This window comes from Kogia breviceps, chromosome 9 (assembly GCF_026419965.1).
Source record: "Kogia breviceps isolate mKogBre1 chromosome 9, mKogBre1 haplotype 1, whole genome shotgun sequence".
NCBI classification, from domain to species: Eukaryota; Metazoa; Chordata; class Mammalia; order Artiodactyla; family Physeteridae; genus Kogia; species Kogia breviceps.
The window spans coordinates 76,595,737-76,620,883 of record NC_081318.1 but is presented as its reverse complement, the minus strand read 5'-3'; the positions used below and the strand labels follow the sequence as shown (position 1 = coordinate 76,620,883).

Genomic DNA, 25,147 nt, shown 5'->3' with positions numbered 1-25,147 from the left:
TGGATTAGAGGATATATACATTTAAGATTAACTTGAAACATCTCATTACAGATCCCATATTCCAACATCATCGAGAAGAATCAAACATCATTGGATCATCTCTGGGCAGTCCTGTTTCAGAAGACTCAAAAGATGTTGAGGATTTGGTAAACTGTCATTAGGTAATTCTTAGAAACAGGTAGTTCAGGCAAAGAAGCCACACTGTTAATTACAACATCTCCAAAGAAATAGGAGCAACCCCCAAGAGGCTTAATTTACCATTCCTCTGGCTTTTAAATAGCTACAGTGCTCAAGCCACATACAGTGTTGCTGCTATGACTTTTTACCTCCTTTAAATATATCATCTGAGGTCTAATCTTATGACAGTGTAGTTGAGTGGAGCACTGGGGTCTTTCTTAACTGTATAGATCCTAGTGATTAGTGTTACTTGTCAGCAGGGAATTTCATTCACTTTAGCTGAGAGAAGTTTAAAATCACCAAAGCTTATTAACTACTGTTTTAAAAGCAGTAATATTCATCTCTAAAGATCAGACATGGCACTCTCTCCAGTCTCAAATAGGCCTGTGTTTGTATTTCAGAGAAGTTACATCAACATGGTCTAGAGTTTACTAGTGACCTTGTCCACAAAGATTATCTTCTAAGTAGTGTGAGACTTGGGGCGCCGTGGTTACTTCGGGTTTACCCGTTGCTGGCAGTGGGGGCTGGGCAAAGAGGAGAGCATTAGGAGGCATTAGGAGAGTAGGAAATTCACTACAGGCTTGTTTTAGTATGGGTGAGAGCAGGAAGAGGAAATTCACGAGGAGCTAAGAGTTTTCACCCCCTCAGAACCCACTGTCATCAGTTTACAAAGTTAGCACTTTGAAGTAAAACTAAATGGGAAAGTAAAGTTGCCTATCTATGCCATGACCTTTTATTACATGTCTTGCTATGTAAGTTACCCAGGAAATAGTTGAGGAGAGGATCAGAGTTTGCAGTTCACTTTGTGCATTAACTGATGGGGGTTTGATATAACTTCTCCCTCTCAGGCAATTTTAAAAAACAAAATTTTGCTTCTGTAATGAAAGGAAACAAATCAAGAGTCATTCCTATACCAGAGAAGGTTAAGCCAAAATTAGCCTCTAGGGCTTTAATGAATATGACCCCTATAGAAAAGTCAAAAAAAACTTGTATAAATTATTTTATTTATTATTGTAATTAGATCTACACAATCAAAGTTGTCTTTTCACAGTCTGTGTTTTTTGTTAACGTGAAATTGTAGTTATAACAAAAGTTGGTTGCCTAGGGAACAATAATTGTATATTCAGTTTAACAGAAATAAAAGAGTATTTGTCTTAAAATGCAAGATTGTTTGTTACATAGCCTTTCGCCATGCAATTCCATTATAAAAAATTTTAATTTCAAAAGTGAAAAATGACCTGTGCTGTTTGAGCTTTAAGGGGGAATGTTTAAGTGCAACATCAGCTCCTTAAAGAAAAAAGCAAAATGATCTAGGATATGTCTCCCCTGCAAGAGGGAATTTAGATTTACAATTAACATGAAAATCATGTATCAGACTTATGCAGGAGATTGTTCAGCATACCTTATCCAGTTCTTATTCAAGTCCAAATATATAGCTTTGAAGAGACCTGGTAAGTATTTCTCCTTGGCAGACTCACTTTCCCACATCATGGAAGTACAAATTCGCACATATACATAACATGATGATAGAAAATAAGATATAGTAAATTAGGTTTCTAAATTTCGGTTCTAAGTCTCCTTGTCGATACCAGTAGATCTAAAAGAAGAAGAATTAAATAAAAGTTTAAGTAATAGCACTGGGCTGAATATTAAAAATTTTAAATACAACTAATTCTTTTTCACTGTGACCAATTTCATCCATATATACTTTTGCCCCCTAAATTTTTGAGACTAATGCAGCTAGAATTTTATTCTTTTTCTTTATAATTCAAGTGGTACCAACTGAGTTTCTATATCCAAGACCATAGTTTATTCCTGCATTCTCAGTTAACTTTGTTCAATGTTTAAACCAAGAGTCCACAGTCATTTGGCAGGTCATCCAAGGACAGATATTTTTAATATATTTGAGTAAAACGTATAGCTCTTAGGTACTGGAAGGGAGGACAACTTTTTAATTCCTTTAACTGATTCAAACTGCCAACAAAACTAGGGCTTTACACGTGCATATATTTGGTTTAAACTAGATCACTGTCAGTCACTTCTGGCTTTTGGCTGGGAGTGAGAGGAGAGCATCTCTGGTAGCTAAATTTTTCCCAAGGCTCTCAAAGTGGGATGGGCCAATTCTTTCCTCAGGTCATAGGAATATAGCAGAATCAGTGAGTTTGAATCTGGGAAATGTCCTGTGGTTTAATTTTAACTCAGATAAGCCCATTATGATTTAAGCCTGATATGAGTCAGAACAATTATGTTTAAGAGTTTACTGTTTTGATTCTGCCTCTCCTCAAGGGAAATGAAAACAACAGCCAACTAATGAAGTGACAGAACACTTGGCAAATACCCAACTGGGAGTCCACCACCATCTTTATTTCTTTACCTAAAAGAAAGGCTTCTTTGTAGTAAAACTGAACATTCTTGTGAAAAGGGTACAACTGTAGCATTAGGTTTCCAAAGAGATTTTGGTGTTAATTACTTTCATTTGGGGAGATAAAGCTCAAAGATTAAAACAGACTAGTTTTGTAATTATTAGAAACAGAGGAGTAATGGCATTTCCCAAAGCCTGTTGGGCTCTGTATGTAGTTCTTGACGGAAGATGAATTAAATACATCACATCAGGGCTTCCCTGGTGGCGCAGTGGTTGAGAGTCCGCCTGCCGATGCAGGGGACACGGGTTCGTGCCCCGGTCTGGGAAGATCCCACATGCCGCAGAGCGGCTGGGCCCGTGAGCCATGGCCACTGAGCCTGCGCGTCCGGAGCCTGTGCTCCAAAACGGGAGAAGCCACAACAGTGAGAGGCCCGCCCCGCGTACCACAAAAAAAAAAAAAAAAAAAAAATCAAATCTTTGGCGACCTAAGTCTTTTTTTTTTTTTTTTTTTTGCTATCAAGGGAGCAGAGTTTCCTTTTAGGGTTACAGGGTTACAACTTTGGGATTTAGGAGAAAAGTAAACTCAGATTAAAAACAAAAATCCCTGCAATTTAACATTGAGAATTGTGACATGCTTTGGGGCAGAGGGGTGGCATATAATTAGAGACACTCTTTTATACAGATTGTCTACCAGAGCTGGGAGTTCTGCCCTAGGCACCTTCAGCCCTCAAGGATACTGAATTTAAATTCTAAATAGTACTCACAAGTATGCAGGCAGTAATACTACTCAAAGAGATGCAGACAGCAAAAAATATATTCAGCGGTTTTGGAGGTAGTTGAGGGAAAACAAAAGCACTGATCAGCGTTACCTGTATGAAGAGAAATTATGTCAGGCCTCAGGAGTAATTCCAAGACTTGGTTAGACTGGCATTTAGGCAATGTAATAGTATAAAATGCTCCACATTGTAAAATGATATCTACCACCACATTTGCTTTCTGGAATGTTAATATTTAATAAAATATTAAAATATCTTCAATTGTGTTATTTCTTTTAGTACTTCTACTTAATCTTTCTAACCTTTTCCTCCTTTATGAAAGGAGACAAACCACCACAGAACAGTAAAACTAGCTAACCTCAAAATAACCTCTTTATCAAAGATTAGATAGCATTTAAACCTCATCCCCAGGATTAACAACTATACTGAAAAGTTCTAAACTTTTTGTTATTTTGAATACTCCAGCAAAAAAAATAACCAAAACTGTTTTCGCTTAACATGAAAAATTCTAAAAAATAGGTTTCTAATATCCTATAGTTCTCCTTCTACCTTAGATATAACATTTTACCCATTCTTTTTATTAAGAAGTCATGGAAACAAACTTCAATAAAATTCTCTTATATTTAATGAAAATGTGCCAAAGAAATGTTATTCTCAGACTGGGAAATGTAGCTTTATTTTATTGTGATAGCACCAAGCTGTAGTATACAGGATGAAAAATTAAAATCTTTTAAAACCAAAGGATAATGAACATGCTTCAAGAACAAAATAAAAGTAAAGGCAGGGCTTCCCTGGTGGCACAGTGGTTGACAGGCCGCCTGCCGATGCAGCGGACAGGGGTTCGTGCCCCGGACTGGGAAGATCCCACATGTCATGGAGCGGCTGGGCCCGTGAGCCATGGCTGCTAAGCCTGCGCGTCCGGAGCCTGTGCTCCGCAACAGGAGAGGCCACAATGTCAGTGAGAGGCCCGCATACCGCAAAAAAAAAAAAAAAAAGTAAAGGCATTAGCAGAAATGGGGAAGTTGTGGGTTATGTACAGCAGAGTTACTGGTAACCACTGACATAGTACAGATTTACTAGGCGAACCCAGAAAACCAAGTTATTTGACTTGTGCTATTTCACCTTCAACCAGAGGGTGAGAGTAGAAATCAGCTACTCCACTTGACCAAGTGCAGTTTTGTTTAAGTGTCAACGAAACTGAAAGCATTACTTTAACTATGATTGGAATATTTCACATGCTCATGTAGTGGCCCCTTTTAATTTTTTTTTTTTTTTTTGGAGAGTTGATTGAACCACAATATTAAGGTTTTCAAAACTTTGGCTAAGAGCCTGGGTGAGACACAAATAAAGATACTTACTAGAATCAACAAAGATGTTAAGCTGCCAATAACTAAATTGATGATTCGATCCTGAAAGAGAAAAGAGTTTTTGAGCCATGTGATAAACCCATGGCACTTCAGAAAGATACAATGCGAGGCATTGTGGTGTTTTAGAATGGAGGAACCAGGATCCTGCCCCTCTGAGCTTCACACAAACAACTGCCAGAAGGGCAGAGTGTACTGAGCCACCAGAATAGAAAAGGTATTTGGGGAAGATGGACAACCGGAGAAGTTTTGTGGTTTTTATTTGGCTGCGCCAGGTTTCTTAGTTGTGGCATACGTGATATTCGTTGCGGCATGTGCGATCTTTTAAATGCGGCACTCGGGCTCTCTTTGTTGCAGCAGGTGGGACTAGTTCCCTGACCAGAGATCGAACCCGGGCCCCCCTACACTGGGAGCACGGAGTCTTAACCATGGACCCCTAGGGAAGTCCCTGGAGAAGGTTTCTTGAAGGGACAGGACATTTTTACATTAGGGCCTTTTGAAGATTGGGAAGGCCTGGATGGGGAAGGGAGGCTTACAAATAATCCGCAAGCTGCTGGGAACAGTATGAGTAGAAGCAAAGGCACAGGAGCACTGGGATGGCCAGCCGAGAGCCTTTGTGGGAGCACGAAGAAACCAGACTTAGATGACGGCAAGTGCCATCAGGGGTTTGGACCTATTTGTGATACAGCTTAAGTGTCCTTGTTTAACATGATCTAAAAGTAAACGCAACGTAGAATCAACTGAATGAGGAGCCTGGGGTACTACCCGTCGAGATTTCTTGTTATTCCCGTCCCTACCCCAACCAACTACAAAGAATGGTTTGAAAAACTGATCTAATCCAATCCTGATTTTACAGGTTAAGGTAAATTTAGGTCCAGTGAGTGTTGTTAAATTATTTGCCTAAAATCATACAGCAAGTTAGAAGCAACTTTGAAATAGGATATCTAAATCGGGGTCACTGGTTAGATGGTTTCAGTTATAGGAACTGAAAAGTTAAAGTATCAGTAATATATAAATACTAGTAGTATATACTAATATGCGTAATATGTATTAGGTTGATAGAACTTATTTACAGAGCTTACAGAATAAGGTGGTAAGGGTTTAAGACCTGATGAGGAAACACTACCTTATGGCCAAAGAGAATATCAAGTAATCTTAGTATTGAAAAGTCAAAGCTGAAGTCTTGAAAGAATCCATCTTAAAGACTGTTTTGGTGACGCCTGAGCAAAGAACAGCAGGATATGGAATCTGAGCAGCCAAAGAGCAGAAGCTCAGAGATGGGAAGGGCCCAGGGACCTGCACGCAGCAACTGAGCACTCATTTCCAAGCTGTCTGCTTCTGAAGACATGAATCCAAAGAAGAGCCAGGCAGGCAAAGCTGGGAGGGAAGAGTGAAGCAAAGCCAGGTATATCTGGTGTCTCTGACCTCACCAGGGTTAAACCACACTCCAGACCAAGGCCATTGCAATTCAAATGTTATACAGGACAAAGGAAGCTGAACTACTCCAGCCACACCCTTACTAAACTTGAGGGCTCAGAACTACACAGCAGACACAAGAGTCTGAAACTAGGACCATTTGTTAGGCAAGAGACCCAGGGACAAATCACTGATCACTGTTAACTTATTCCCACACAAGACAATGTGTATTTAACATAAAATGTGTTAACAGACAATCCATTTATGAGAACCCCATTGCTTCTGCCTTGTGAAAAAGTTTCAACTCAACTCTTCTGGTCTATTCTAAGAAGTCAAGAGTGTTTGCTCCCATCTCCTTATGAGCTCCAGGTATTTGCAACAGTCTATAAAGGTCTGCATACCTCACAAAAGCTCTTACCAATAGAAAGAGGCCAGTGAAGAGGTTCAGGTGAGAGGTAGCCAACGTAAATCACTATTCTCCAAATGGTACAGCAAGTTTGCCAACCAGGATCGAAATAGGGAGGGGAGAAGGGTATAATGGTGAACAGATGGTGCCTACGCCAAAAGCTTTTGTATATCTTCTAAAAAAATCCTGGGGTGAAATGATACAATGACTATTTTACAGGTGGCCACACAGGCTCGGGGAAATAGTTTGCCAAAAATCTCAATACCAGTAAGTGATGGAAACAGGATTCAATGCAACAGCAGATTCCATTTATACATCTCAGTGAACAGCACCCTAGCATGCTAACTGCTGGTCTAGACAAAGAGATCAAGTTGCAAAGAGCACCCCCATTAGCAAAGTACTACAGTAAAGTGTTTATCTTTCAGGAATGAAGACTTCCTCGTTAAGTGGTTGTTTTAGATTGTTGAACTTATCCATGGAAGCCTAACTGGTTTCAATCATTCATGAAAATATATCTAATCTTTAATGAATACTTCTCTGCTTGCCTTTTAGACAGTCCACTGTCAAGAATCCCAAATCATCATGAATATCAGGTATTCTATTGTTAGGATACAGTCTTTCTGGGACTCCCAAGATGGGACAAACTATTTAGAAGACGGCAGAACTGTTTCTCACAGGGTCTCCTTTCTCCAAGCCAAGGCCTTGGCTTTAGGCCTTCTGCTGTTGAAGTAACCAGGAATCCAGACCAAAGAAATAGCAGAGTTAACTCTAGAAGACCTCCTACTTCCTTCTAGACTCTTGCTACGCAGAGTGGTCTGTGGCCCAGTAGCACCGGCATCACATGAGAGCCTGTAAAAAATGCAGAACCTTGGGCCTTGCCCGAGATCTACTGAATCAGAATGTACATTTTAACAAGAGCTTCAAATGATCTGTGTGCACATTTAAATTTGTGAAGTACTGCTCTAAAGTTTAGAGTCTAAGCTAAACCATTTTGAATATTGCTAGTTCAAATCACAGAGTGGAGACCCCTCTCTAGACCCAGATGATTTTTCAGGGCTTTAGCAGTTCCCCTAGCACCCAGTCTCCAAAGGTAGAATAATAGAGAATAATTAAATCACCCATCAACTACCATTTCAAAGGGTAGTGTTAGAGCTAATATGCTCCAAGTCAGAACCAGAGTTATCTCCATATCAGAAGCTAGTTTCTATTAACTCACTTACTCCATGTCTCACAAAAACTAACTGTCTCCTCCCCAGTTTTATTATTGCCCTATTTCCATCTAACAAAACCATTCGCTACCACAGCTTTACACTTTGTACTGCTGCTTATTTTCACTTCCCAAGGAAGTTCAGCAGGATCAGAATCAGCCTTAATCTTTACCCACAGAGATGACAGGACAGGGAATTAGTTGTCTTCCCACAGACATCTACTCAGCAACAGGCTGAGAGACGGTCCTACCTCATGTACATGGATTTATATATGTGAGCACTTGAACACAACAACATACATATACAAACATATATAGTTTCGAGAGGAGCTCAGCATATATATTACCTCTTAAGGCATTTATTTATTCACTTAAACGTTATCTCAAGTATCTCAATAAAGCTGAAAAAAAAATTATCTACTATATCCCAGATGCAAATACAACCTCAAATAAAACCATCTCTACCCTCCCGAAGTTCACACAACGCAGAGCACAAGCGGGCATGAAGGAGAAAGGAGAGGTATCTTGGGCAATCAGGGAGAGACTATCAGAGAAAGTCAAACCTGGAGGAGGAGGACTAGCAGGTGAGCAATGAGGAAAGAAAAGAGAGCTCAGAATGAAGGGACTCCACAAAGACTCCGGGGAGAAAAACTTCAAGAAGCTGCAAGGATAGCTAGTGGGAAGCGGCCACATAGCACAGGGAGATCAGCTCGGTGCTTTGTGACCACCTAGAGGGATAGGGAGGATGGGAGGGAGATGCAAGAGGGAGGAGATATGGGGATATATGTATACATTAGCTGATTCACTTTGTTATAAAGTAGAAACTAACACAGCACTGTAAAGCAATTATACTCCAATAAAGATGTTTAAAAAAAAAAAAAAAGCAGCTGTGCGGGAAAGGGCTGGGATGTGATGCACAGGTGGAGAGAGCAGCCGGAGCCCAAAAGAGGCACATCTTTGTCTTCCTTTGAAATGGGGAAGGAGAAAAAGATGGTTGTGCCTACAATGTGTCTGTACCTGGGATGAGAGAAGGTTAACTCTGTGAAGAAGTAAGGAATATGTTATCTCCATTTAGCAATGAGTAACTAGGTTCAGTCAGACCAATGTGCCCCAGGTCATACAGCCAGATAATGGCAAAAGTCTCCTATTCAATGCTCTTTGCAAAACGCAAGCCTAGGGAGCAGTTCAAAAGGTCTAAGAATCCTTAGAATACATATGGGCCCTGAAATGAGAGTTAAGAGACCAAGGTTCTCATCTCACTGACTAGCTAACTTCAGAAGGATCCCTTAACCCATTTGGATCTATCAAATGAGAGGACTGGGCCGATATCTGGTCCTTTCCAGTTTTAACAATTTATGGTTCTGGATCATCAGCTTCAGGCTGCACCTGGGCCAGAGTAGAAGACCTATTCCCCAGCAATCAAAAGGCACAGGAGTCCCCGCAACTACTTGGTCAGTCATTAACCAGCATCCTGATACAAAACAAATCTCCAAATTCATTTGAAATGCTCCGGTGGTAATGGTGGTTCTGGGAACATCCCAAATAACCAAAAGCTGGCATTTGTCCTCAGCAACCAGGAAAAATCCTGGCTCTGGGCAGCTTGGAACACTAACAAGTAAAATCACGCATCTATTTCCACAGTAATTTGTTTTGCCTGCTTCCAAAATGGATCTAAAGCTTCGGCTATCACAGCAAAACCCCAACCCATTCAAGCAACAGTAAAAAGAGCATAGTAAAATTCCTAAAGGGATCTGGGGACTAGAAAGAAGGAGTAAAAGGATTTACAAGGTAAAGTCTGAGTAAAGAAAACGTTTCTAAGTTCAAATGTTAGCACTAAGATTCCTGGCAGCCAGGAAGGAAGTACAATGGGTTTCAAAGCTCTCACTAATGACAGTAAGCACACTGCATCATTAGAACACGCAAACTGCTCCTGGATCTAAGAAGAGTTTGTTGCACGGGTCTATGCAAATTCTGGGAGGCAGAAAGTGCAGCTACTTCATACATAATTGCTTCTTTATATTGACACGTAAAAATAGCTGAAGGCATAATGTCCCCAAAAGAGTGAGATGCGGGCTGAGAAGTAGGATGACTGAAATGCCACACACCCAATTTAACTGCTCATCCTTCAGAGCGCAGCTCAAACATCGCCTCCACTGTAAACCCTTTCTGGACAGCTTCCTTGGGCACTTCTCAGGACGGGAGATGCCCCTGCCTCAGGGCTCCCAGGTCACATGGGCCAGACTTTACACTTACATATTCATTGGCTGTCTCCTCCATTAGGACTGGCAGTTAATTAACCATGGGGGGAAGGCGGCCGGGAGCCTGGCACACTACCGGCCAGTGCTCTGTGAATGATGCTTAAATAACAGAACCATAAACGGAGGTGACCGACAGCATTTTCCTTAGAGCGCCTCTTACCAGGAGAGGCTATTCACCACTCATCCGGGGCCTGACTTCTCAGAAATCTCAGCTTCTGGTCAGAAGACAGCTTGGCCTCACTGGTCCAGGACAGACACGCAACACCACGGCAGAAGCCACAGCCTGGCCCTGCAGCCCAAGAGGCCAAGCCCTCACAATGCCTCCTGGGCCAATGACCCCACGGTAATACCAAGAGTAAACCATGGGCACCTCCAGGTCAGGGTTTCCCGAACCTGAGGACAGAAGCCCAGCCACTCATTTCCTGCCACAGCAGCAAGTACTGGTTTCAGAGGCACGACAGCAACTCCTGCCCAGGAGCCAGTCTTTCGGCAGTGCTGCTCAGCACTCCCAGAGAGAAGCCATGCAAAACAGAAAGCTCCTTGAGGGAAAGAAAAACCCTGCATAGACAACACCACCAGAACATTCCCTTACACGCCCTGGAGGGAGGGGTGGGCGGGGGAAGACTGAGAATTCCAGTTTTGTGTTACTTCTACCTTCCTCTGGGACTCCATCAAAGTCCTCAGACAACCTCACAGGCAGCCCTACAGACCCATCCCTCCCCAAGTGCACTCCGGGTCAACCTTCACCCTCTGCAACTTCAAGTTCTCCGTCAGCCACCCCCCCTTGAAACTCGTTCCATGTGAGCAAAGTACTTCCTGGACCACACAAAGAGTTCTCCCATGCCCTGGACTTCCCCTGCTGCCTCTGCCTCTCAACTTTCTCCCCAACAGAGCTTGTGACACCCACATACTCATCCCAGGGTCACTGGGCCAGGAAGGAGTCAGCAGGTGTAGGGTGGTGGTGGGCAAGGCATTTCCTGCTCCCCAGGCCGGAATGAGATGGCAGTTTCAGTAATATCCTCTGCTATGGTCTGAAAGTTTGTGTCCCTCCAAAACTGGTAGTTGAAATCCTAATGGCTAATGTTGACAGCAGTAGGAGGTGGGGCCTTTGGGAGGTACGTAGGTCATGAGGGTGGAGCCCTCACAAGTGGGATTAGTGCCCTTATAAGAGAGGATCCAGAGAGTTCCCTACCCCTTCCACCAGGTGAGGACACAAACAGAAGTCTACAACCCGGAAGAAGGCCCTCATCCAACCATGCTGGCATTCTGACCTGGGACTTCTAGAACTGAAAGAAAGAAATGATTGTTGTTTGTAAGTCACGCAGTCTGTTACAGCAGCCCAGACAGACAAAAACATCCTCTATTTTTAAGATGTATGTCCCTGGAAGTCTCATGCCAACTTCTTCCCTTCCTCTTCTCAGCAAGCTCAATTATTTCAGCACCTGTTTTGCCAAATCCCTCTCCTCCACTGTCCCTGAGCCTGGTCTTCCCCGGCATCCACTGACTAGATCATTCCCAATCTGTCACACCAAAGACCTAACCTGACCATGGAATCGGCAGTTTCAGCAATGCCCAGAGTGTTCATCTGCTCTTGATGCTTTGAAAACCCAGTCCCAAATCACTCCCAAACCCTCAGCCACTTCCAGGCTCGGGTGCTAAGCCTTGCTGTGAAGCCTTTCAACTAGCCTACCTGTTAACTGCCAGTTTACTTGTCTGTCTCCTCCTCCACACTGTAAGGCCAGGGAGGCTGAGGGCCATGTCCTCCTTGTTCACTGCTGGGTTCTGGGCCACTGCCCATGGCTGAAACCCAGCCCAATGCTGCACCCTCCAAGCTGTGTACCCCACAGGGCCTGCGTCCACCCAGAGGCAGGAGCACCTGTCTCACTCAAAGCCAAGCCACGCGGCTGTGGGAGCTGCCACTACCCAGAGTGGAGAGACTCTTCTTCTGAATCTACAAAGGTGCCACCGTACCAGTGGGTGGAGGGACACCAGTCACTTCCTTCTGCCAACCCTCTAAATAGTCCCAGCGTATATGAGACATTCAAATATTAGCTGAAAAAACAAACTAACTGTGTTACTACAAATTCATGTATTCAGCTGGGCCTTCACTGTATTTTCATGGCCTTTTATTTTGAGTTGACTTTCACAGTCGCTCTTCAGGAAGTGGTTTGAAGCTCCACCTCCACTCAGGTTCCCAGTCTCACTCTTGAAGCCTGTCCATCAGCAGACATCTTTACAAAGAAAAAAAAAAAAAAAAAAAAATGATGCTGAGAAAAAGAGTAACTCCCCCTGACCCATTTCCACTCCTTCTAGCCTGAAGAGGACCGGAGGGCAGCCTGTTCCTCTGCCAATCCTGCACCCATTCCCTGGCCTTATCACTTATCTCTGTCCTCATATCTATGCTGAATCTCTCCCTCATGGAATCCATCTCTGGCCCCAAAATCTCAACCCCTCCAACATCAGAACAGCCTTCCCTCCATCCTGCTTCCCACCTTGATGTTTGGCATCCATTCTCCACCCTTTTTACATGCTTAGTGTGAGGAAGTTAGGAACGAAATAAAACAGGGTAAATGAAGAGTGACCAGAGTGGAGCTGGGGGCTATTTTTAAAAAGGAGGTCAAGGAATCCTCCTGTTTGAGCAGGGACCTTTTAAAGAAAAAGGAACGAGACATGCAAGGATCTAGGAGAAGTGTACTGCAAACCAGGCAGCGCAGCAAGTGCAAAGGCCCCGAGGCAGGAGTGAGCTCGGAAACGGGAAGACAAAGTAAGCTAGGATGACTGAAGCTTAGTAAGGAAAAGAAAGTGAAGGACAGGATGTGTGTAGTGCCTTTCTATCCTCCTTGTGGGACATATATGCTCCATGAGAAAAGATGCCCTCTCCAGCACACGGCACATGTCCCAGGACGCGGTACACACGCAATTAAGCATTGAATCAAAGCACACACACATGCACACTCAACAACCGACAGCCTCCAGAAGACAAGTGTACTTAGCACAGCACTCAAGGCTCCTCCCCCAGCCCAGGCTTTCCTCTGACCATCCTTCCCAAGTTCTAGAGTCTGCTTGCAACGGAACACTCACAGTTCCCTCCCCCTTCCTGGCACTTTCCTGCTCCCACCTCTTCAACACAGTTGGACCTCCTGCTTGGGATTCCCGGTCACCTCCTCCTGTCAAATCTTACTCCTGGCTTCTGGGTCTAAAAATCAAAAGCAGTCTGACCTGATGTCCCCAGTAGAATTATCCCCTTCCTCCACGCTCCCTGGCACTTTGCTCCTCCTTTCATTAAAGGGCTCGACCCCATGTTCATCTTCCTTGTGCACAAGATCTTCAGGTCCCTGAAGACAGTGAATATCTTCTCTTGTGAGGGAAAGAGAAGAAAGGCAATCCAATCAGCATGCATTAAACATACAAGGGGGGGACTTCCCTGGTGTCACAGTGGTTAAGAATGAGCCTGCCAGTGCAGAAGACATGGGTTCAAGCCCTGCTCCAAGAAGATCCCACATGCCGCAGAGCAACTAGGCCCGCGAGCCACAACTACTGAGCCCACGTGCCACAATTATTGAAGCCCGCGTGCCTAGAGCCCGTGCTCCACAACAAGAGAAGCCACTGCAATGAGAAGCCCACCCATCTCAATGAAGAGTAGCCCCCACTCGCCACAACTAGAGAAAGTCCACAGGCAGCAACAGAGACCCAATGCAGCCAAAATAGAAAGAAAGAAAGAAATTTATTAAAAAGAAAAAAAGATTTTCCTTTTCTTTTTCCAAGTCCCAGGGGAAAATGTCTTGTCAGGAAAGCTCTGGAAATGGCCCAGTCAGCAGCCTAAGGGGCAGCTGTCTTGGGGCAGACACAATGAGAGGACGTGACACATGGGAGGAGGTTTGGGCCCCTCAGAAGCAAGAAACCTCAGGCCTTGCCAGTGTGTCTCCTCGTTTCCCCCAGAGCTGTGTGGCCCTGAACAGGCAGGAGCTTCCCCCCATGCCGTGGCCGGAGGCAGCCCTGGAGACAGTGTCCCCGGGGTGAAGCAAGGAGACAGCTGGCCTCCCTGGCTGACTCTGCGAAATGGCGAGCCCGGGTCACAGGGCTGCTGTCCTGCGGCTTTGCAGAGAACCCTGGGAGTAGCGGCACGTGAGGAAAGCTCATGAGACTCACACACACCCATACTCGCCCACTCTCATGCTCTGAGCTCTCAAATGCTCCAGGGCCTCCACGGCTGCCTGTAGCTCTGAACACCGACCTCTCCCTCGGGTCCCTCCAGAGAAGGTACACGTATGGACACTTTGAAACATTTCCCTTATTTCACAGATTCACATTCTCAAGCATCTTTCAGTTGTGAATATTTCTATCATACCCATCCTGCCAGATTCTCCTCCCCACAGGAGGAGAATACTTGAAATATATTACTCACAGTTAGGCATACTTGAAATAGATTATTTTTACTGAAGCATCACTTAGGGAAATGAGATCACAGTAAAAATACAAAACAAACCTACTCCACATGTTTAAGGACCAAAATGATCCCTAGAGTTTGCACAGGAAGTGCCAGATCTTTATGTGCTCTGACCTTCAGAACTGGGAGGCCTAGAGCGAGGACTAGGACGTCAGGAGCCTGACAGACCTGATTTACATTTATTCTCCCGCCACATGCCTGCTTGTGGCCTTGGGTAAGTCACTTAACTCTGAAGCCGAAGTTTCCATATTTGTACAGATAAATCCATATTTGTACAATGGTCGAACACGCAGGGATGTTGTTAGGAATCGGAGATAATACATGTAAAGCCCTAGAACAGAGTGCCATTTAGTAGAGTCAGTAAACGGTTGCTCACGTTAGTATTATTTCCACCTCATCTATTGGGGCATCTTACCAACAAGATTAGGTCCTCAGAGATGAGTGGGAGTTGAGTGGGCCCCAGACCCTGGCCCCCATTTCAAATGCATTCCATCATCCCCATAGGGACACTCAAGTTTGTCAACCCACATGTCCTTATGGCAGTGCAGAAAATATGGTCATTATACCTACACATGAACTATGGACTTGACCTCAAGAAAAAAAAAAATGACTCAACCTAGTAGACCCAGTCTATTACCACAGAGCTGCAAAAACCTTGTCTACAGAGAGAAAAACTCAGCAGACCACCAGCTTCTGAGAGACCAGGCCTCAGTTTAAGTTTTTTATACAGCACTGTGTTATGTTTATGGCCTCTTTGCTGAAGCTCAGCAAGGAGAGGAGAGAGTGATGCCCTTAACTGCACGAAAGCCTGAAGCACCCCTTCCTGTTTTGGTACCCAGCGCTCCGCTTTCTGAACACGAGCCCCTGTCTTCTACTGATGGTTTAGGATGTCCCAAGAAAGCACGTTACTTTTTAGTGATGCTAGATGCTCACTTCACTTAAAATTTAATATACCTAAGAATATAACAAAAAAGAAGCAGACTCACAGATAAAGAGAACAAACTAGTGGTTACCAGTGAGGAGAGGGAAGCGGGGAGGGGCAAGATAAGGGCAAGGGATGAAGAAGTACAAACTTTTAGGTATAAAATAAGCTACAAGGATATATTGTACAACATGGGGAATATAGCAAATATTTTATAACTATAAATGGACTGTAACCTTTAAAAATTGTAAATCTCTTTACTGTACACCTGTAACCTACATAATATTGCACATCAACTATATTTCAATTAAAAAAAAACTTAATATATATAAAATCCAGAACTAGGTAAGGCACTGTGCTGAGTGCTAGAAAGGCTGGAGAAATAAGGCAACTGGCTCCTACCCTCAAGGAGCTTAGACTCTGGCCGGGGAGACAAGATCTATACAAATCCCTCACAGCACAGGGAGTAAATACCAGGAGACGTCTCTGACCACCAGGCTCGGAGGAGGGAAGCATGGATGCAGGCTGGGTTGTGAGGGAGGTTCAAAGGTGGGAAATTAGACTGGGCAGGATTCAGGTATGTGGGGAATAGAGGGTGCTACAGCAAGAAGAAGAGCATTTGCCAAGAGCAGGGAAGGCAGCTCAAGGAAAGGTATCCGTGAAGAGGTGCCAGTCTGGACTGGGCATCCACAGAGCAACGGTGAAGACCAGGGATGTCAGCCTCCCTATGTGCCAGCATCCTCTGAAGAGTCTTCTCAAAATACAAATGCCTCAGCGCAACCCCCAGAGATCCCCAGTCCTCTGGTCTAGGGGTGGGGGAGGAAAAGACTTCTTAGAGCAGGAAAGAAGAAAGACCTGGCGTCTATCATCCTGAACTGTTTCTCCAGCACAAGAAATGGCAATTAAAAGTGGTTTGGCCGCCTGGATGAGAGGGAAAAGGGGACAACAGATCCGATCCCCTGGGCGACTAGCTCTGCTTTGAGGGAGACAGGTGTTGTGCTCAGAGAATCACCCAGAAGCTGTGTCAAGAGGCTGGAAGCCCGAAACCCCTCGGAGGACAGCCTTTGGGGCTCTGGGCAGGGGGAGGGGCGGCAGGCAGACACAACAATCCTAACCACAGCTTTGCTCTTAATTAAGCAACAACCCTCACCTCCAACCCGAAAAAGGCAAGAAGTAGCATTCTCATCTTACACTACTATTTGCAGAAGCCAAATGCCCCAATTCTGAATGGTCTGAATTCAACTACAGGTCATCAAAATACCTTGATTTTCACTGTTTTTATTTGCTTTTTTTTTTTGCAGGGAGGGAAGGAAAGGATCAGGAAAGTGCTTTAGAGCATGGAACTTTCACCTTTGGAACCAAAGATCTGAGCCTCAGGACCCACTAACTTGCTCCCTACACGGAGGGTCACCCTATATTATCTGACTCCGGTGTATGCGCCTTCCTCCAATGTCACTCACTTTTCTTACATCACATCCAAGTAGGAATAAAGGGACAAGAATGGTCATCACCCTTCTCAGAGGATGAATCACTTATTATTAGTGAAAATCAATAGAAGAGGCTGGTCCAGGAACCGGCTTACACTACATTCCAAGGAATGAAGTATTCCCCCCTCGCCCATTCACAGTAGCTGTTGGATACTGGTTTGCCCTCTTCCCCAAAGAGAACCATCCTCCCTCTCCCCCCTAGGTTCACCAATCCACTGGCTGAAACTGATTTCGGATGATTCCGCAGCCAGCCAGCGAATCAAGAAATCAAGATCGACTCACAAGCCCTGAGGATAACTTAAAGCCTTTCCATTACCCAGACAGAAAGATGGCCCAAAGGAAATTTTAAAGGCAGCCGTGGACAAGAGAGGGGGGAATACCTCCAGATTATAGTTCATACTAGGAAGGGAGGAGCGGGGGACAGATTCCTAGAGTGACATTTCCCGAAGTGGGTTCTGTGGACACTCAGCTCAGACCTGCTGAGGCTGAGGGGGGTGCAAGGTAAGAATGGAGTAAGGCACTGACTGTGCCAGTGACAAAAGGCCAGCTACCCGAACAGCACAGGAAGTATTACTCACCCTCCCTCTCCAACCACAGTCTCAGTGAAAATCAGCACATTTTAAAGGTTCTGAGAAGTCCCACAACAAAGAAAAATGTTTCACGATCGTGACTATACAACCACCGTGACTGATAATTCACTTGCTTTACAACTGCACTACCCAACACGGGAGTACCAGCTGTATGTGGTCACTGAGCACCTGCAGTAGCTAGTCCAAACTGAGATGGGCTGTTAAGTGAAAATACATGCTGCATTTCAAAGGCTTAGTGCGAAAAAATGGATGGAAAAATATCTCCACTTTTCATATTGACTACATATTGAAATGATAGTATTTTAGATGTATGGAATTAAATAAAGCATAATATTAAAATTAACTGTATCTGTTTATACTTTGTAAATATATGGCTACTAGGACATTTAAAATCACATACCTGGTTCATCTTATATCTCTACTGCGTAGCAGTCCTTCAGAAAATGCTAAGCAACGGCACATGCTCAGAAACCTCAGATACATAGTATTATCGAGGCATTTGTGCCACATTTGTTTTCCCCATGAAAGAGATGTATTACATCCCAGGACTGGGGATGGAATAAAAACAGACAAAAAAAGTATCTGGATATTCTGACCAGGATTGATGCGACAGCCCACCTATCAATATGTAAGTCCAAAAGTATCAAGGAATGAATATCTTTCCTTTTCTTGTCTATCATCCCTTAGATGCTTATGTAACAACAGAAAACTGTTTTGCTTTACCTTTGCTCCATGGCTGTGTCTGTAAAGTTATTCCTAAACATCACGCTAAAGACTGAATAAATCTGGAGTTTGGCATCCTTCAGGGACTGCCCACGAGGGTGCTGCTCCAGGCCCACTGGGTTGTGTATTTCTATAGCAGATGCCAGTATCTTTCACTCACTCCGTGACTTTGGGCAAACCATTTCACCTACTTCCTGTGGAAGGGCCAAGTATCTGAACATCCACAGTGCCTCTGGAGGATGTGACCCAGACTGTGTAAGTCACCTCACCATTTACTATCGTAGTCAACTCATGAAACATCGCCAGAGGAGCACCAGTTGTGTAGCCACGTAGCCTGCTTTGTAGTTCAGCTTCCCTGCTTGTGAAATAGCAGTAACAACACCCATCTCACAGAAGAACTGGGTGACCAAACAAGGGACCGCTGAATGCAGAGCATGCTTCCTGGCACTGAGGAAACAAACTTCACAACTTCACTCCAGCCTCTGCTCTGCGAACTTCAGTCATCTTGGCCATAGAGGGAGAGGCTGGACCTAAAGCTCTGGTCCTTTCTAGGCTTAAAATTAAGAGGCTATCTCTGGTCAATTGTTAAAAGGCAAATAAGATTACTAAAAGCTCAGAAGACCTGACAGAATAGGACAGGAAATGGGCTTTCCCCTTTCTGGATGCTCTTCCTCAGAGGCGAAAGTGCGCTGGGAGCACACACATGCAGGGGCCAGTGAAGGGTTTCCCAGGGTCCCGGGGAAGCCTCCCTGCTCTGGCAGTAACCGTCCTCCAGTGGAATGGCTCCACTGTAACATGTCCTATCCTTTCACTATTTTTTTTTTTTTTTTTTTTTGCGGTACGCGGGCCTCTCACTGTTGGGGCCTCTCCCGCTGTGGAGCGCAGGCTCCGGACGCACAGGCTCAGCGGCCATGGCTCACGGGCCCAGCCGCTCCGCGGCATGTGGGGTCTTCCCTGACCGGGGCACGAACCCGTGTCCCCTGCATCGGCAGGCGGACTCTCAACCACTGCGCCACCAGGGAAGCCCTATCCTTTCACTACTGAGGTCCCATCCCTGTGTGCTGCCCACTCAGGTCCTCAAAATCATTTGCTGTCATTAAAGACAGACGCCTCGGGCTTCCCTGGTGGCACAGTGGTTAAGAATCCGCCTGGCAATGCAAGGGACACGGGTTCGAGCCCTAGTCTGGGAAGATCCCACATGCCGTGGAGCAACTAAGCCCGTGAGCCACAACTACTGAGCCTGCACTCTAGAGCCCATGAGCCACAACTACTGAAGCCCGCGTGCATAGAGCCCGTGATCCCCAACAAGAGAAGCCACAGCAAGGAGAAACCCGCACACCACTACAATGAGCAGCCCCCGCTCGCCGCAACTAGGGAAAGCCCGCACACAACAATGAAAACCCAACGCAGCCAAAAATAAATAAATAAAAATAAATTTAAAAATAAAGACAGACGCCTCTCCTTCGTCAGATACAGCATCTCAATTTATACAAAACATGATGCTTCTTCCTATCCTCAGACCAGAAGTCTCTCTCCTTTCTCCATTCTGTACAATTTCTGTATGTCCAATCATTCTGTCAGCCCCATAGAGGAAGCTCAAGGAAGCAATTCTGAGAGATCTGGAAATATATATTATTCTTATTTTTTTTTCCTGAGTAGCTGATTCTACTGTTATGACGCCTAAAATTGCCTAAGTAATGCTAGGGGTGTATGCTCTTGGATTAAATAAATCTGCAATAAACAGAGATACATTTGGAATAGTCAATTTATTGGATGGGTTTCAAATGGATCACAGGCAACAGGGAAACTTACAGTCATTGACTATTTAGGTCCAAGTGAGTCAGAAACATCAATATTTCTAAGTGTCTCTATAAATCAACAAGTCCCTTATGGAGTCATCTACCTCAGTATTCAGGGGTCAAAGGAGGTCAGAGGTCTGCATCACCCAGAAGCCCAACCTGTGGACCAAGGCATGTAGAGGAGACAATGAACTTCTTGGCTCTCAGGACAGTTGGGCAGCCAGATGTCCTGGGTCCGACCCCTTCAAGCAGCTAGCTGCCTCCATTCTACAGGGCCCAAATCCTCTCCTAATCAAACCCCAATTTAGGGGCATCCATATCTGAAAGCCAAAGGCTACCAGACACTCTGAATGTAGAATCCATCCTATAAGATCTTCCCCAACCTTCCCAAAATGACCACTTTCTCCCCTGTACCGCAACACGCCCCCTCTACGCCCTCTCGTAGCACAGATCCAACCACATCACCTTTGCTCACATATTTCCCCCATCTACCTGGGTTCCTTGGATGCCCCAGGGCCTATCACATAATGCTCAATAATGGTAGCAGATGGGAATTCCCTGGAGGTCCAGTGGTTAGGACTTGGCACTTTCACTGCTGAGGGCCTGGGCTCAATCCCTGGTGGGGAACTAAGATCCTACAAGCCGTGTGGCCAAAAAAAATTAAATTAAATTTTTTAAAAATAATAAAATGTTAGTGACTTCCCTGGTGGTGCAGTGGTTAAGAATCTGCCTGCCAATGCAGGGGACACGGGTTCAATCCCTGATCCAGGATGATCCCACGTGTCGCAGAGCAACGGAGCCCGTGAGCCACAACTACTGAGCCTGCACTCTAGAGCCCACGAGCCACAACCACTGAGCCCACGTGCTACAACTACTGAAGTCTGCATGCCTAGAGCCCAAGCTCCGCAACAAGAGAAGCCACTGCAAGAAGCTCGCGCCACCACAATGTAGAGTAACCCCCGCTCATTGCAACTAGAGAAAGCCCGCGCACAGCAACAGACCCAGAGCAGCCAAAAATAAATAAAATAAAATAAATTTTTTTTAAATGAGTAAATAAAAAATGTTAGCAGAAACAGGAGTATCTACTGGACCAGAGCCGTGCTTCTCAAAACCAGGTGTACTGTGGGTTGGGAATATGCAAAGTCACAGGATAAACAAGCAGCAGCTTCCTAGACATAAAGCTTAAAACATTTTCTTATAAAGTCCCTTCGAGAAGAGAAAGCAAAATCCACATGGAGTTAAAAAAAGAAATAAAGTAGTAGTCTCCTGGCAGGCTGGCAGCTTCCAAATTCAGGGTCAAGCCCCAGGCTGTCGGATGTACAAGCTCCCTATCCTTTCTGCAAAAGAGGTCCCTGAAGAAGCTGAGAAACCCAAGAAGCTCTGGACTCCATATGTGCCCTACTTTTCGAGAGGCTGAAAGTACTTTGTCAGGGGTCAAAGATCACCAATGCCACTTTCTAGGTGAAAAAAAAACCAAACAAAACAGGCTAATCTTGCCCAAACGACTCAGAATGTTAATGTTGGGGACAGGAAAAGAGCTCTCTTCAATTACTGGCCCAGGACATCACATGATTAAGCTTGTAAGAAGACATTATACTTTTTAAAAGCCTAAAGTAATGTAGTACTAGCTTGTTTGGGCCTGAGACACTTTGATCACTTCCTGGAACAGAGTCCCATCGAAGAAGCCCTCATTTCACGCCTCTCCTCTTTTTCTCTGCTCGGCTGCCTCAGTGGTAAACTCTTAAGGGCTCTAGATAAACACGAATCAAAAGCACCTCTCTTAGGCTCTTACAGAAGCCTCAGGTGCACACCTGAAGCTTCTTGAAGGTCAGCACTCCAGCTGGACCAGCGGATGTGCAAACACCATGACCACCTGGCCTTAGGGAAGAGGGCTTCCGCACTACCGTTTCGGACCCCCAGCAGCCCTGAACTTTCTGAACTTTTCTCCACTCCCAGCCTTCAAGACTCTTAGCCAACCCTGTCCCAAAGAGGAAGCCGAGGGACATCGCAAGTATCTTGAGAGGGATGAAGTGGGGCTGAAGGCACTTTCTTGCTACAAGGGCCTTCAGGGGCCGCAAGAGGGGCCCAGCTGGGCTCGGGGTCGGGAAGGGGTGGGGAAGGGGAGGGTGTGGACAGACACACAAACACAAGCACCCAGGCCCCGAGTCCCGGGCCGCACTCACCTTGGCCGACGTCTCTCCGAACAGAGGTCTGTTGTCGAGGCCACTGGTGCCGTAAGTCCTGGTGGAAAAGTTCTCCATTTTAGGGTTTCTTCACTGTCCCGAAACCACTCAAAGCCGGGCCAGCGCTGCCTCCCGAAGTCCCGAGTCTACGACTCGCGGCGCCGCCGGTCACCGAGCGCTCATAGCCGAAGCCCAGGGGGGCCGGAGTCCCGGCGGCGGGGGTGGACGCTCAGACCCACGGGACGAGGCCGCTCCGCCCGAGCCCCGCTCCCCTCCTCATCTTGAGCAGCTGCCGCAGGAAGTGAAAGGAAACAAACACAGCGTGGCCGCCCCGCCCGGCGGCTCCCGCTTCCCCAAATCTCAGCGCCCGGACCGCCGGGCTCGCGCCGCAGCTCACGGAGCAAATCGGCTTCCCCGGAGCACCCCGCTTCCCCGCCCTCGCCACTCCTCTCCGTGATACGGTCATTTCTCGTGCTTTCTAAATGTTCTAGTGATCCCTTCACGATCAACGGGCGGGGGGGGGGGTAGTTTTCCTGGGAGAAGGCATTACCAGCTCTCTGCACCGCTCCACCCCTCTCGCCTCAGTGGCCAGCGGCCGGAGAAGTGAAGCCGCTGGAGCAGAGGCGAGCGGTCCGCGCGCCCCTCCCGCAGCGCTCTGGGATCAGGTCGCGGCGGCGCCGAGCGACCCGGATCCCCGCTCAGGTGTTGCCTGTACCCGAGGGCCGGCGCGCCTCCCGCAGCTACACTGGAGCTCTCGGGGCAGGAAGAGGGGATCCCGACTCGGCCCGGCACGGGCCGGCCACCCTCCCGGAATCTCCCCGCGCCCGCAGGCCAAACCTCGGCGTCCCCACCGCCCGCTCGCTGGGGAGTCCTGGCCGCCCTGGGGAGCACAGGTCCCGGTCCACGCCAACGCCGGGAGGCGGAGCAGAGACTCCGGGGGCGTCGCGGAGCGAAAGACCTCGCCGGGTGGCAGAGAGCGGGCGCGCGGGCCACTCCTCCGGCCGGGACCCGCGGCCACCGGCGCAAACCGACTCGGCCCGCCCAGGCCACGTCACGGCCGAGGCCGCCAATCGCGCGTGCCGAGGCGCCGCATTGGCTGCGGAGCTTTATTTCTAGAGGTGCCAGTTTATTCGCTGCTGGGCGGCAGATCTCCTCCGCTCCTTGTTTCTCAACCTCTTAGTAATTAGCGCCTGCGCGACCCACGTGGGCTGAGCACATTTCGGAAGATAACCCTTGCAGTGGGCTGAAACTTCTTAAAAACAACCAGCCTGCTTTAACCACCCCAGTCTTTGCACCACTAGCACGGAAAGGGGGTCGTTGATAAATATGGTTTAGGGTTGTTTGTATGTTTGTCCTGTGATAGGGAACCTATGTCCTGGACAGTGACGGTCGGGAGGTAATACGTGCTTAGGTATGTCTTGGACTTGTCCACTTATCCTGCTGCTGATGATGCTGATTAAGCATATATATGCAGCCACAGAGAACCAACCCGTCGTTATGTCAGCCTCTTCAGGTTTGAGAACGTAGAGAACCGGAGGTGGACAGGCCCCCTAGGCAACATAGCGTCACTCTACATTTGGAATCATTTATAAGTATTAGGAAACAAATGCAACCACGCTAGGTACCCTGGACACTACGGCTCCTACACTGAAGAAAGCTGTGACTACATTTGTTTGCAAGGAGAGCCCGTGTTGCAATATTGTAGCCCTGTGACACTTAGAATCCAAGCAAAGATTCCACGTGGTCCCTCTAGAGTTTGGGACAAGGGATTAGGAAGGGACTAAGAGCCACAGAGCTACAGATGTGAAATTTGTAACACTGAGTAGAACTGGGCATGCATGGTGCCTATCTGATCTACCAGTTATATATTTTATAAATGATCTTCTCTTTGTTCAGGACTGTTTGTTCTAAGAGGAATGCTCCACAGTCTTGCACCCAGTTCTATTAGAAGTTTGACCTAATAAATAATTTTAAGTCACTCACATGCTGCCACATTCATTCAACAGATACTTATGACTCTGTACCAGGCAACCACCAGACAGGGTAATACAGTAATCAAGAGACAGTCAAGGGCTTACCCGGTGGCGCAGTGGTTGGGGGTCCGCCTGCCGATGCAGGGGACACGGGTTCGTGCCCCGGTCCGGGAGGATCCCGCGTGCCGCGGAGCGGCTGGGCCCGTGAGCCACGGCCGCTGCGCCTGCGCGTCTGGCGCCTGTGCTCCGCAACGGGAGAGGCCACGACAGTGAGAGGCCCGCGTACTGCAAAAAGCATACTGAAAAAAAAAAAAAGAGACAGTCAAGGTCATATTGTGGAGGCTGGAGTGCAGATAGAGACACGTGATTACAGTGTAGAGAAAGGAGGAGGTACAGTGGAGTGACTAATAGCCCAAACTTTGAGGTTGATCATATCTGCCCTCAAACCCTGATGCCACCATCTACAAGCAATGTGATCTTGGGAAAGTTATCTGACATCTAAACTCTCTTAAGCTCCTTCCTATGTAAAAAGTGAAGATAGTAAAAAATGGAACTAGAATATCTAACTTCAACCGTGTTTTTTTTTAAATAATCTAATAGAGAATATTTCAGACACCTGGCAAGTAAGTATCCAAATGGTAGTTGTCATCAATGGTGATGAGTGCTGTGATCTCGACACTAGGGGTGCTATGGAGATATATGGGAGGGCACCCACCAGATTCGGGTGGCAGGGAAAGCCTCCTGGAGGAGCCTTCTAAATCAAGACCCCCAAAGAAAAGCATTTGTTAGCCAAGGTGAGGAGGAGAGTCAAGAAGACAGGCCAGAGAGGCTAGATATTCGTGTAGGGTGTATTTGAAAAGGAAGGTGGAGTCAGGAATAGTGACCGTCTTGCTCAAGAGCTGCTTCTTCTCTTGTCTCATCAATTTCCTGTGCCTCTGTTCCATTGCTTTTCCTAAAAACCAGCTTCCTCATGACTACTACTCACCCCACACTATAACGTGCCAGTGGCTTTACTTTGTTTCTGGTGCTAAAGTCGGGGAAAACGAATCTTATCACT

At 46.3% G+C, this 25,147-nt stretch overlaps 2 protein-coding genes across 4 annotated transcripts in view; one reads left to right on the top strand and one right to left on the bottom strand.

The window, feature by feature from the left end:
• The window catches only part of DMTF1 (cyclin D binding myb like transcription factor 1), a 42,402-nt gene extending 41,065 nt beyond the window's left edge, over positions 1–1,337 (top strand). For both annotated transcript variants that reach the window (XM_059073564.2, XM_059073565.2), the window contains one exon: positions 52–1,337. In XM_059073564.2, coding sequence (XP_058929547.1) covers positions 52–161 — 110 coding nt within the window. In that variant the 3' untranslated portion in view covers positions 162–1,337. The remainder of the gene's footprint in view (positions 1–51) is intronic.
• Positions 1,160–23,148, bottom strand: TMEM243 (transmembrane protein 243). 2 transcript variants are annotated; one of them, XM_059073567.2, is made up of 5 exons: positions 22,955–23,148; positions 22,118–22,406; positions 4,674–4,724; positions 3,304–3,408; positions 1,160–1,774 (listed from the first exon to the last, which is right to left on the bottom strand). In XM_059073567.2, the coding sequence occupies exons 2-5, from the start codon at positions 22,193–22,195 to the stop codon at positions 1,652–1,654; spliced, it is 357 nt and encodes a 118-aa protein (XP_058929550.1). In that variant the 5' UTR covers positions 22,196–22,406; positions 22,955–23,148; the 3' UTR covers positions 1,160–1,651. The 2 variants fall into 2 exon arrangements, with proteins under 2 accessions (XP_058929550.1, XP_066898811.1); XM_067042710.1 differs by having other exon boundaries at positions 22,578–23,141.
• Between the last annotated feature and the right edge of the window lie 1,999 nt (positions 23,149–25,147).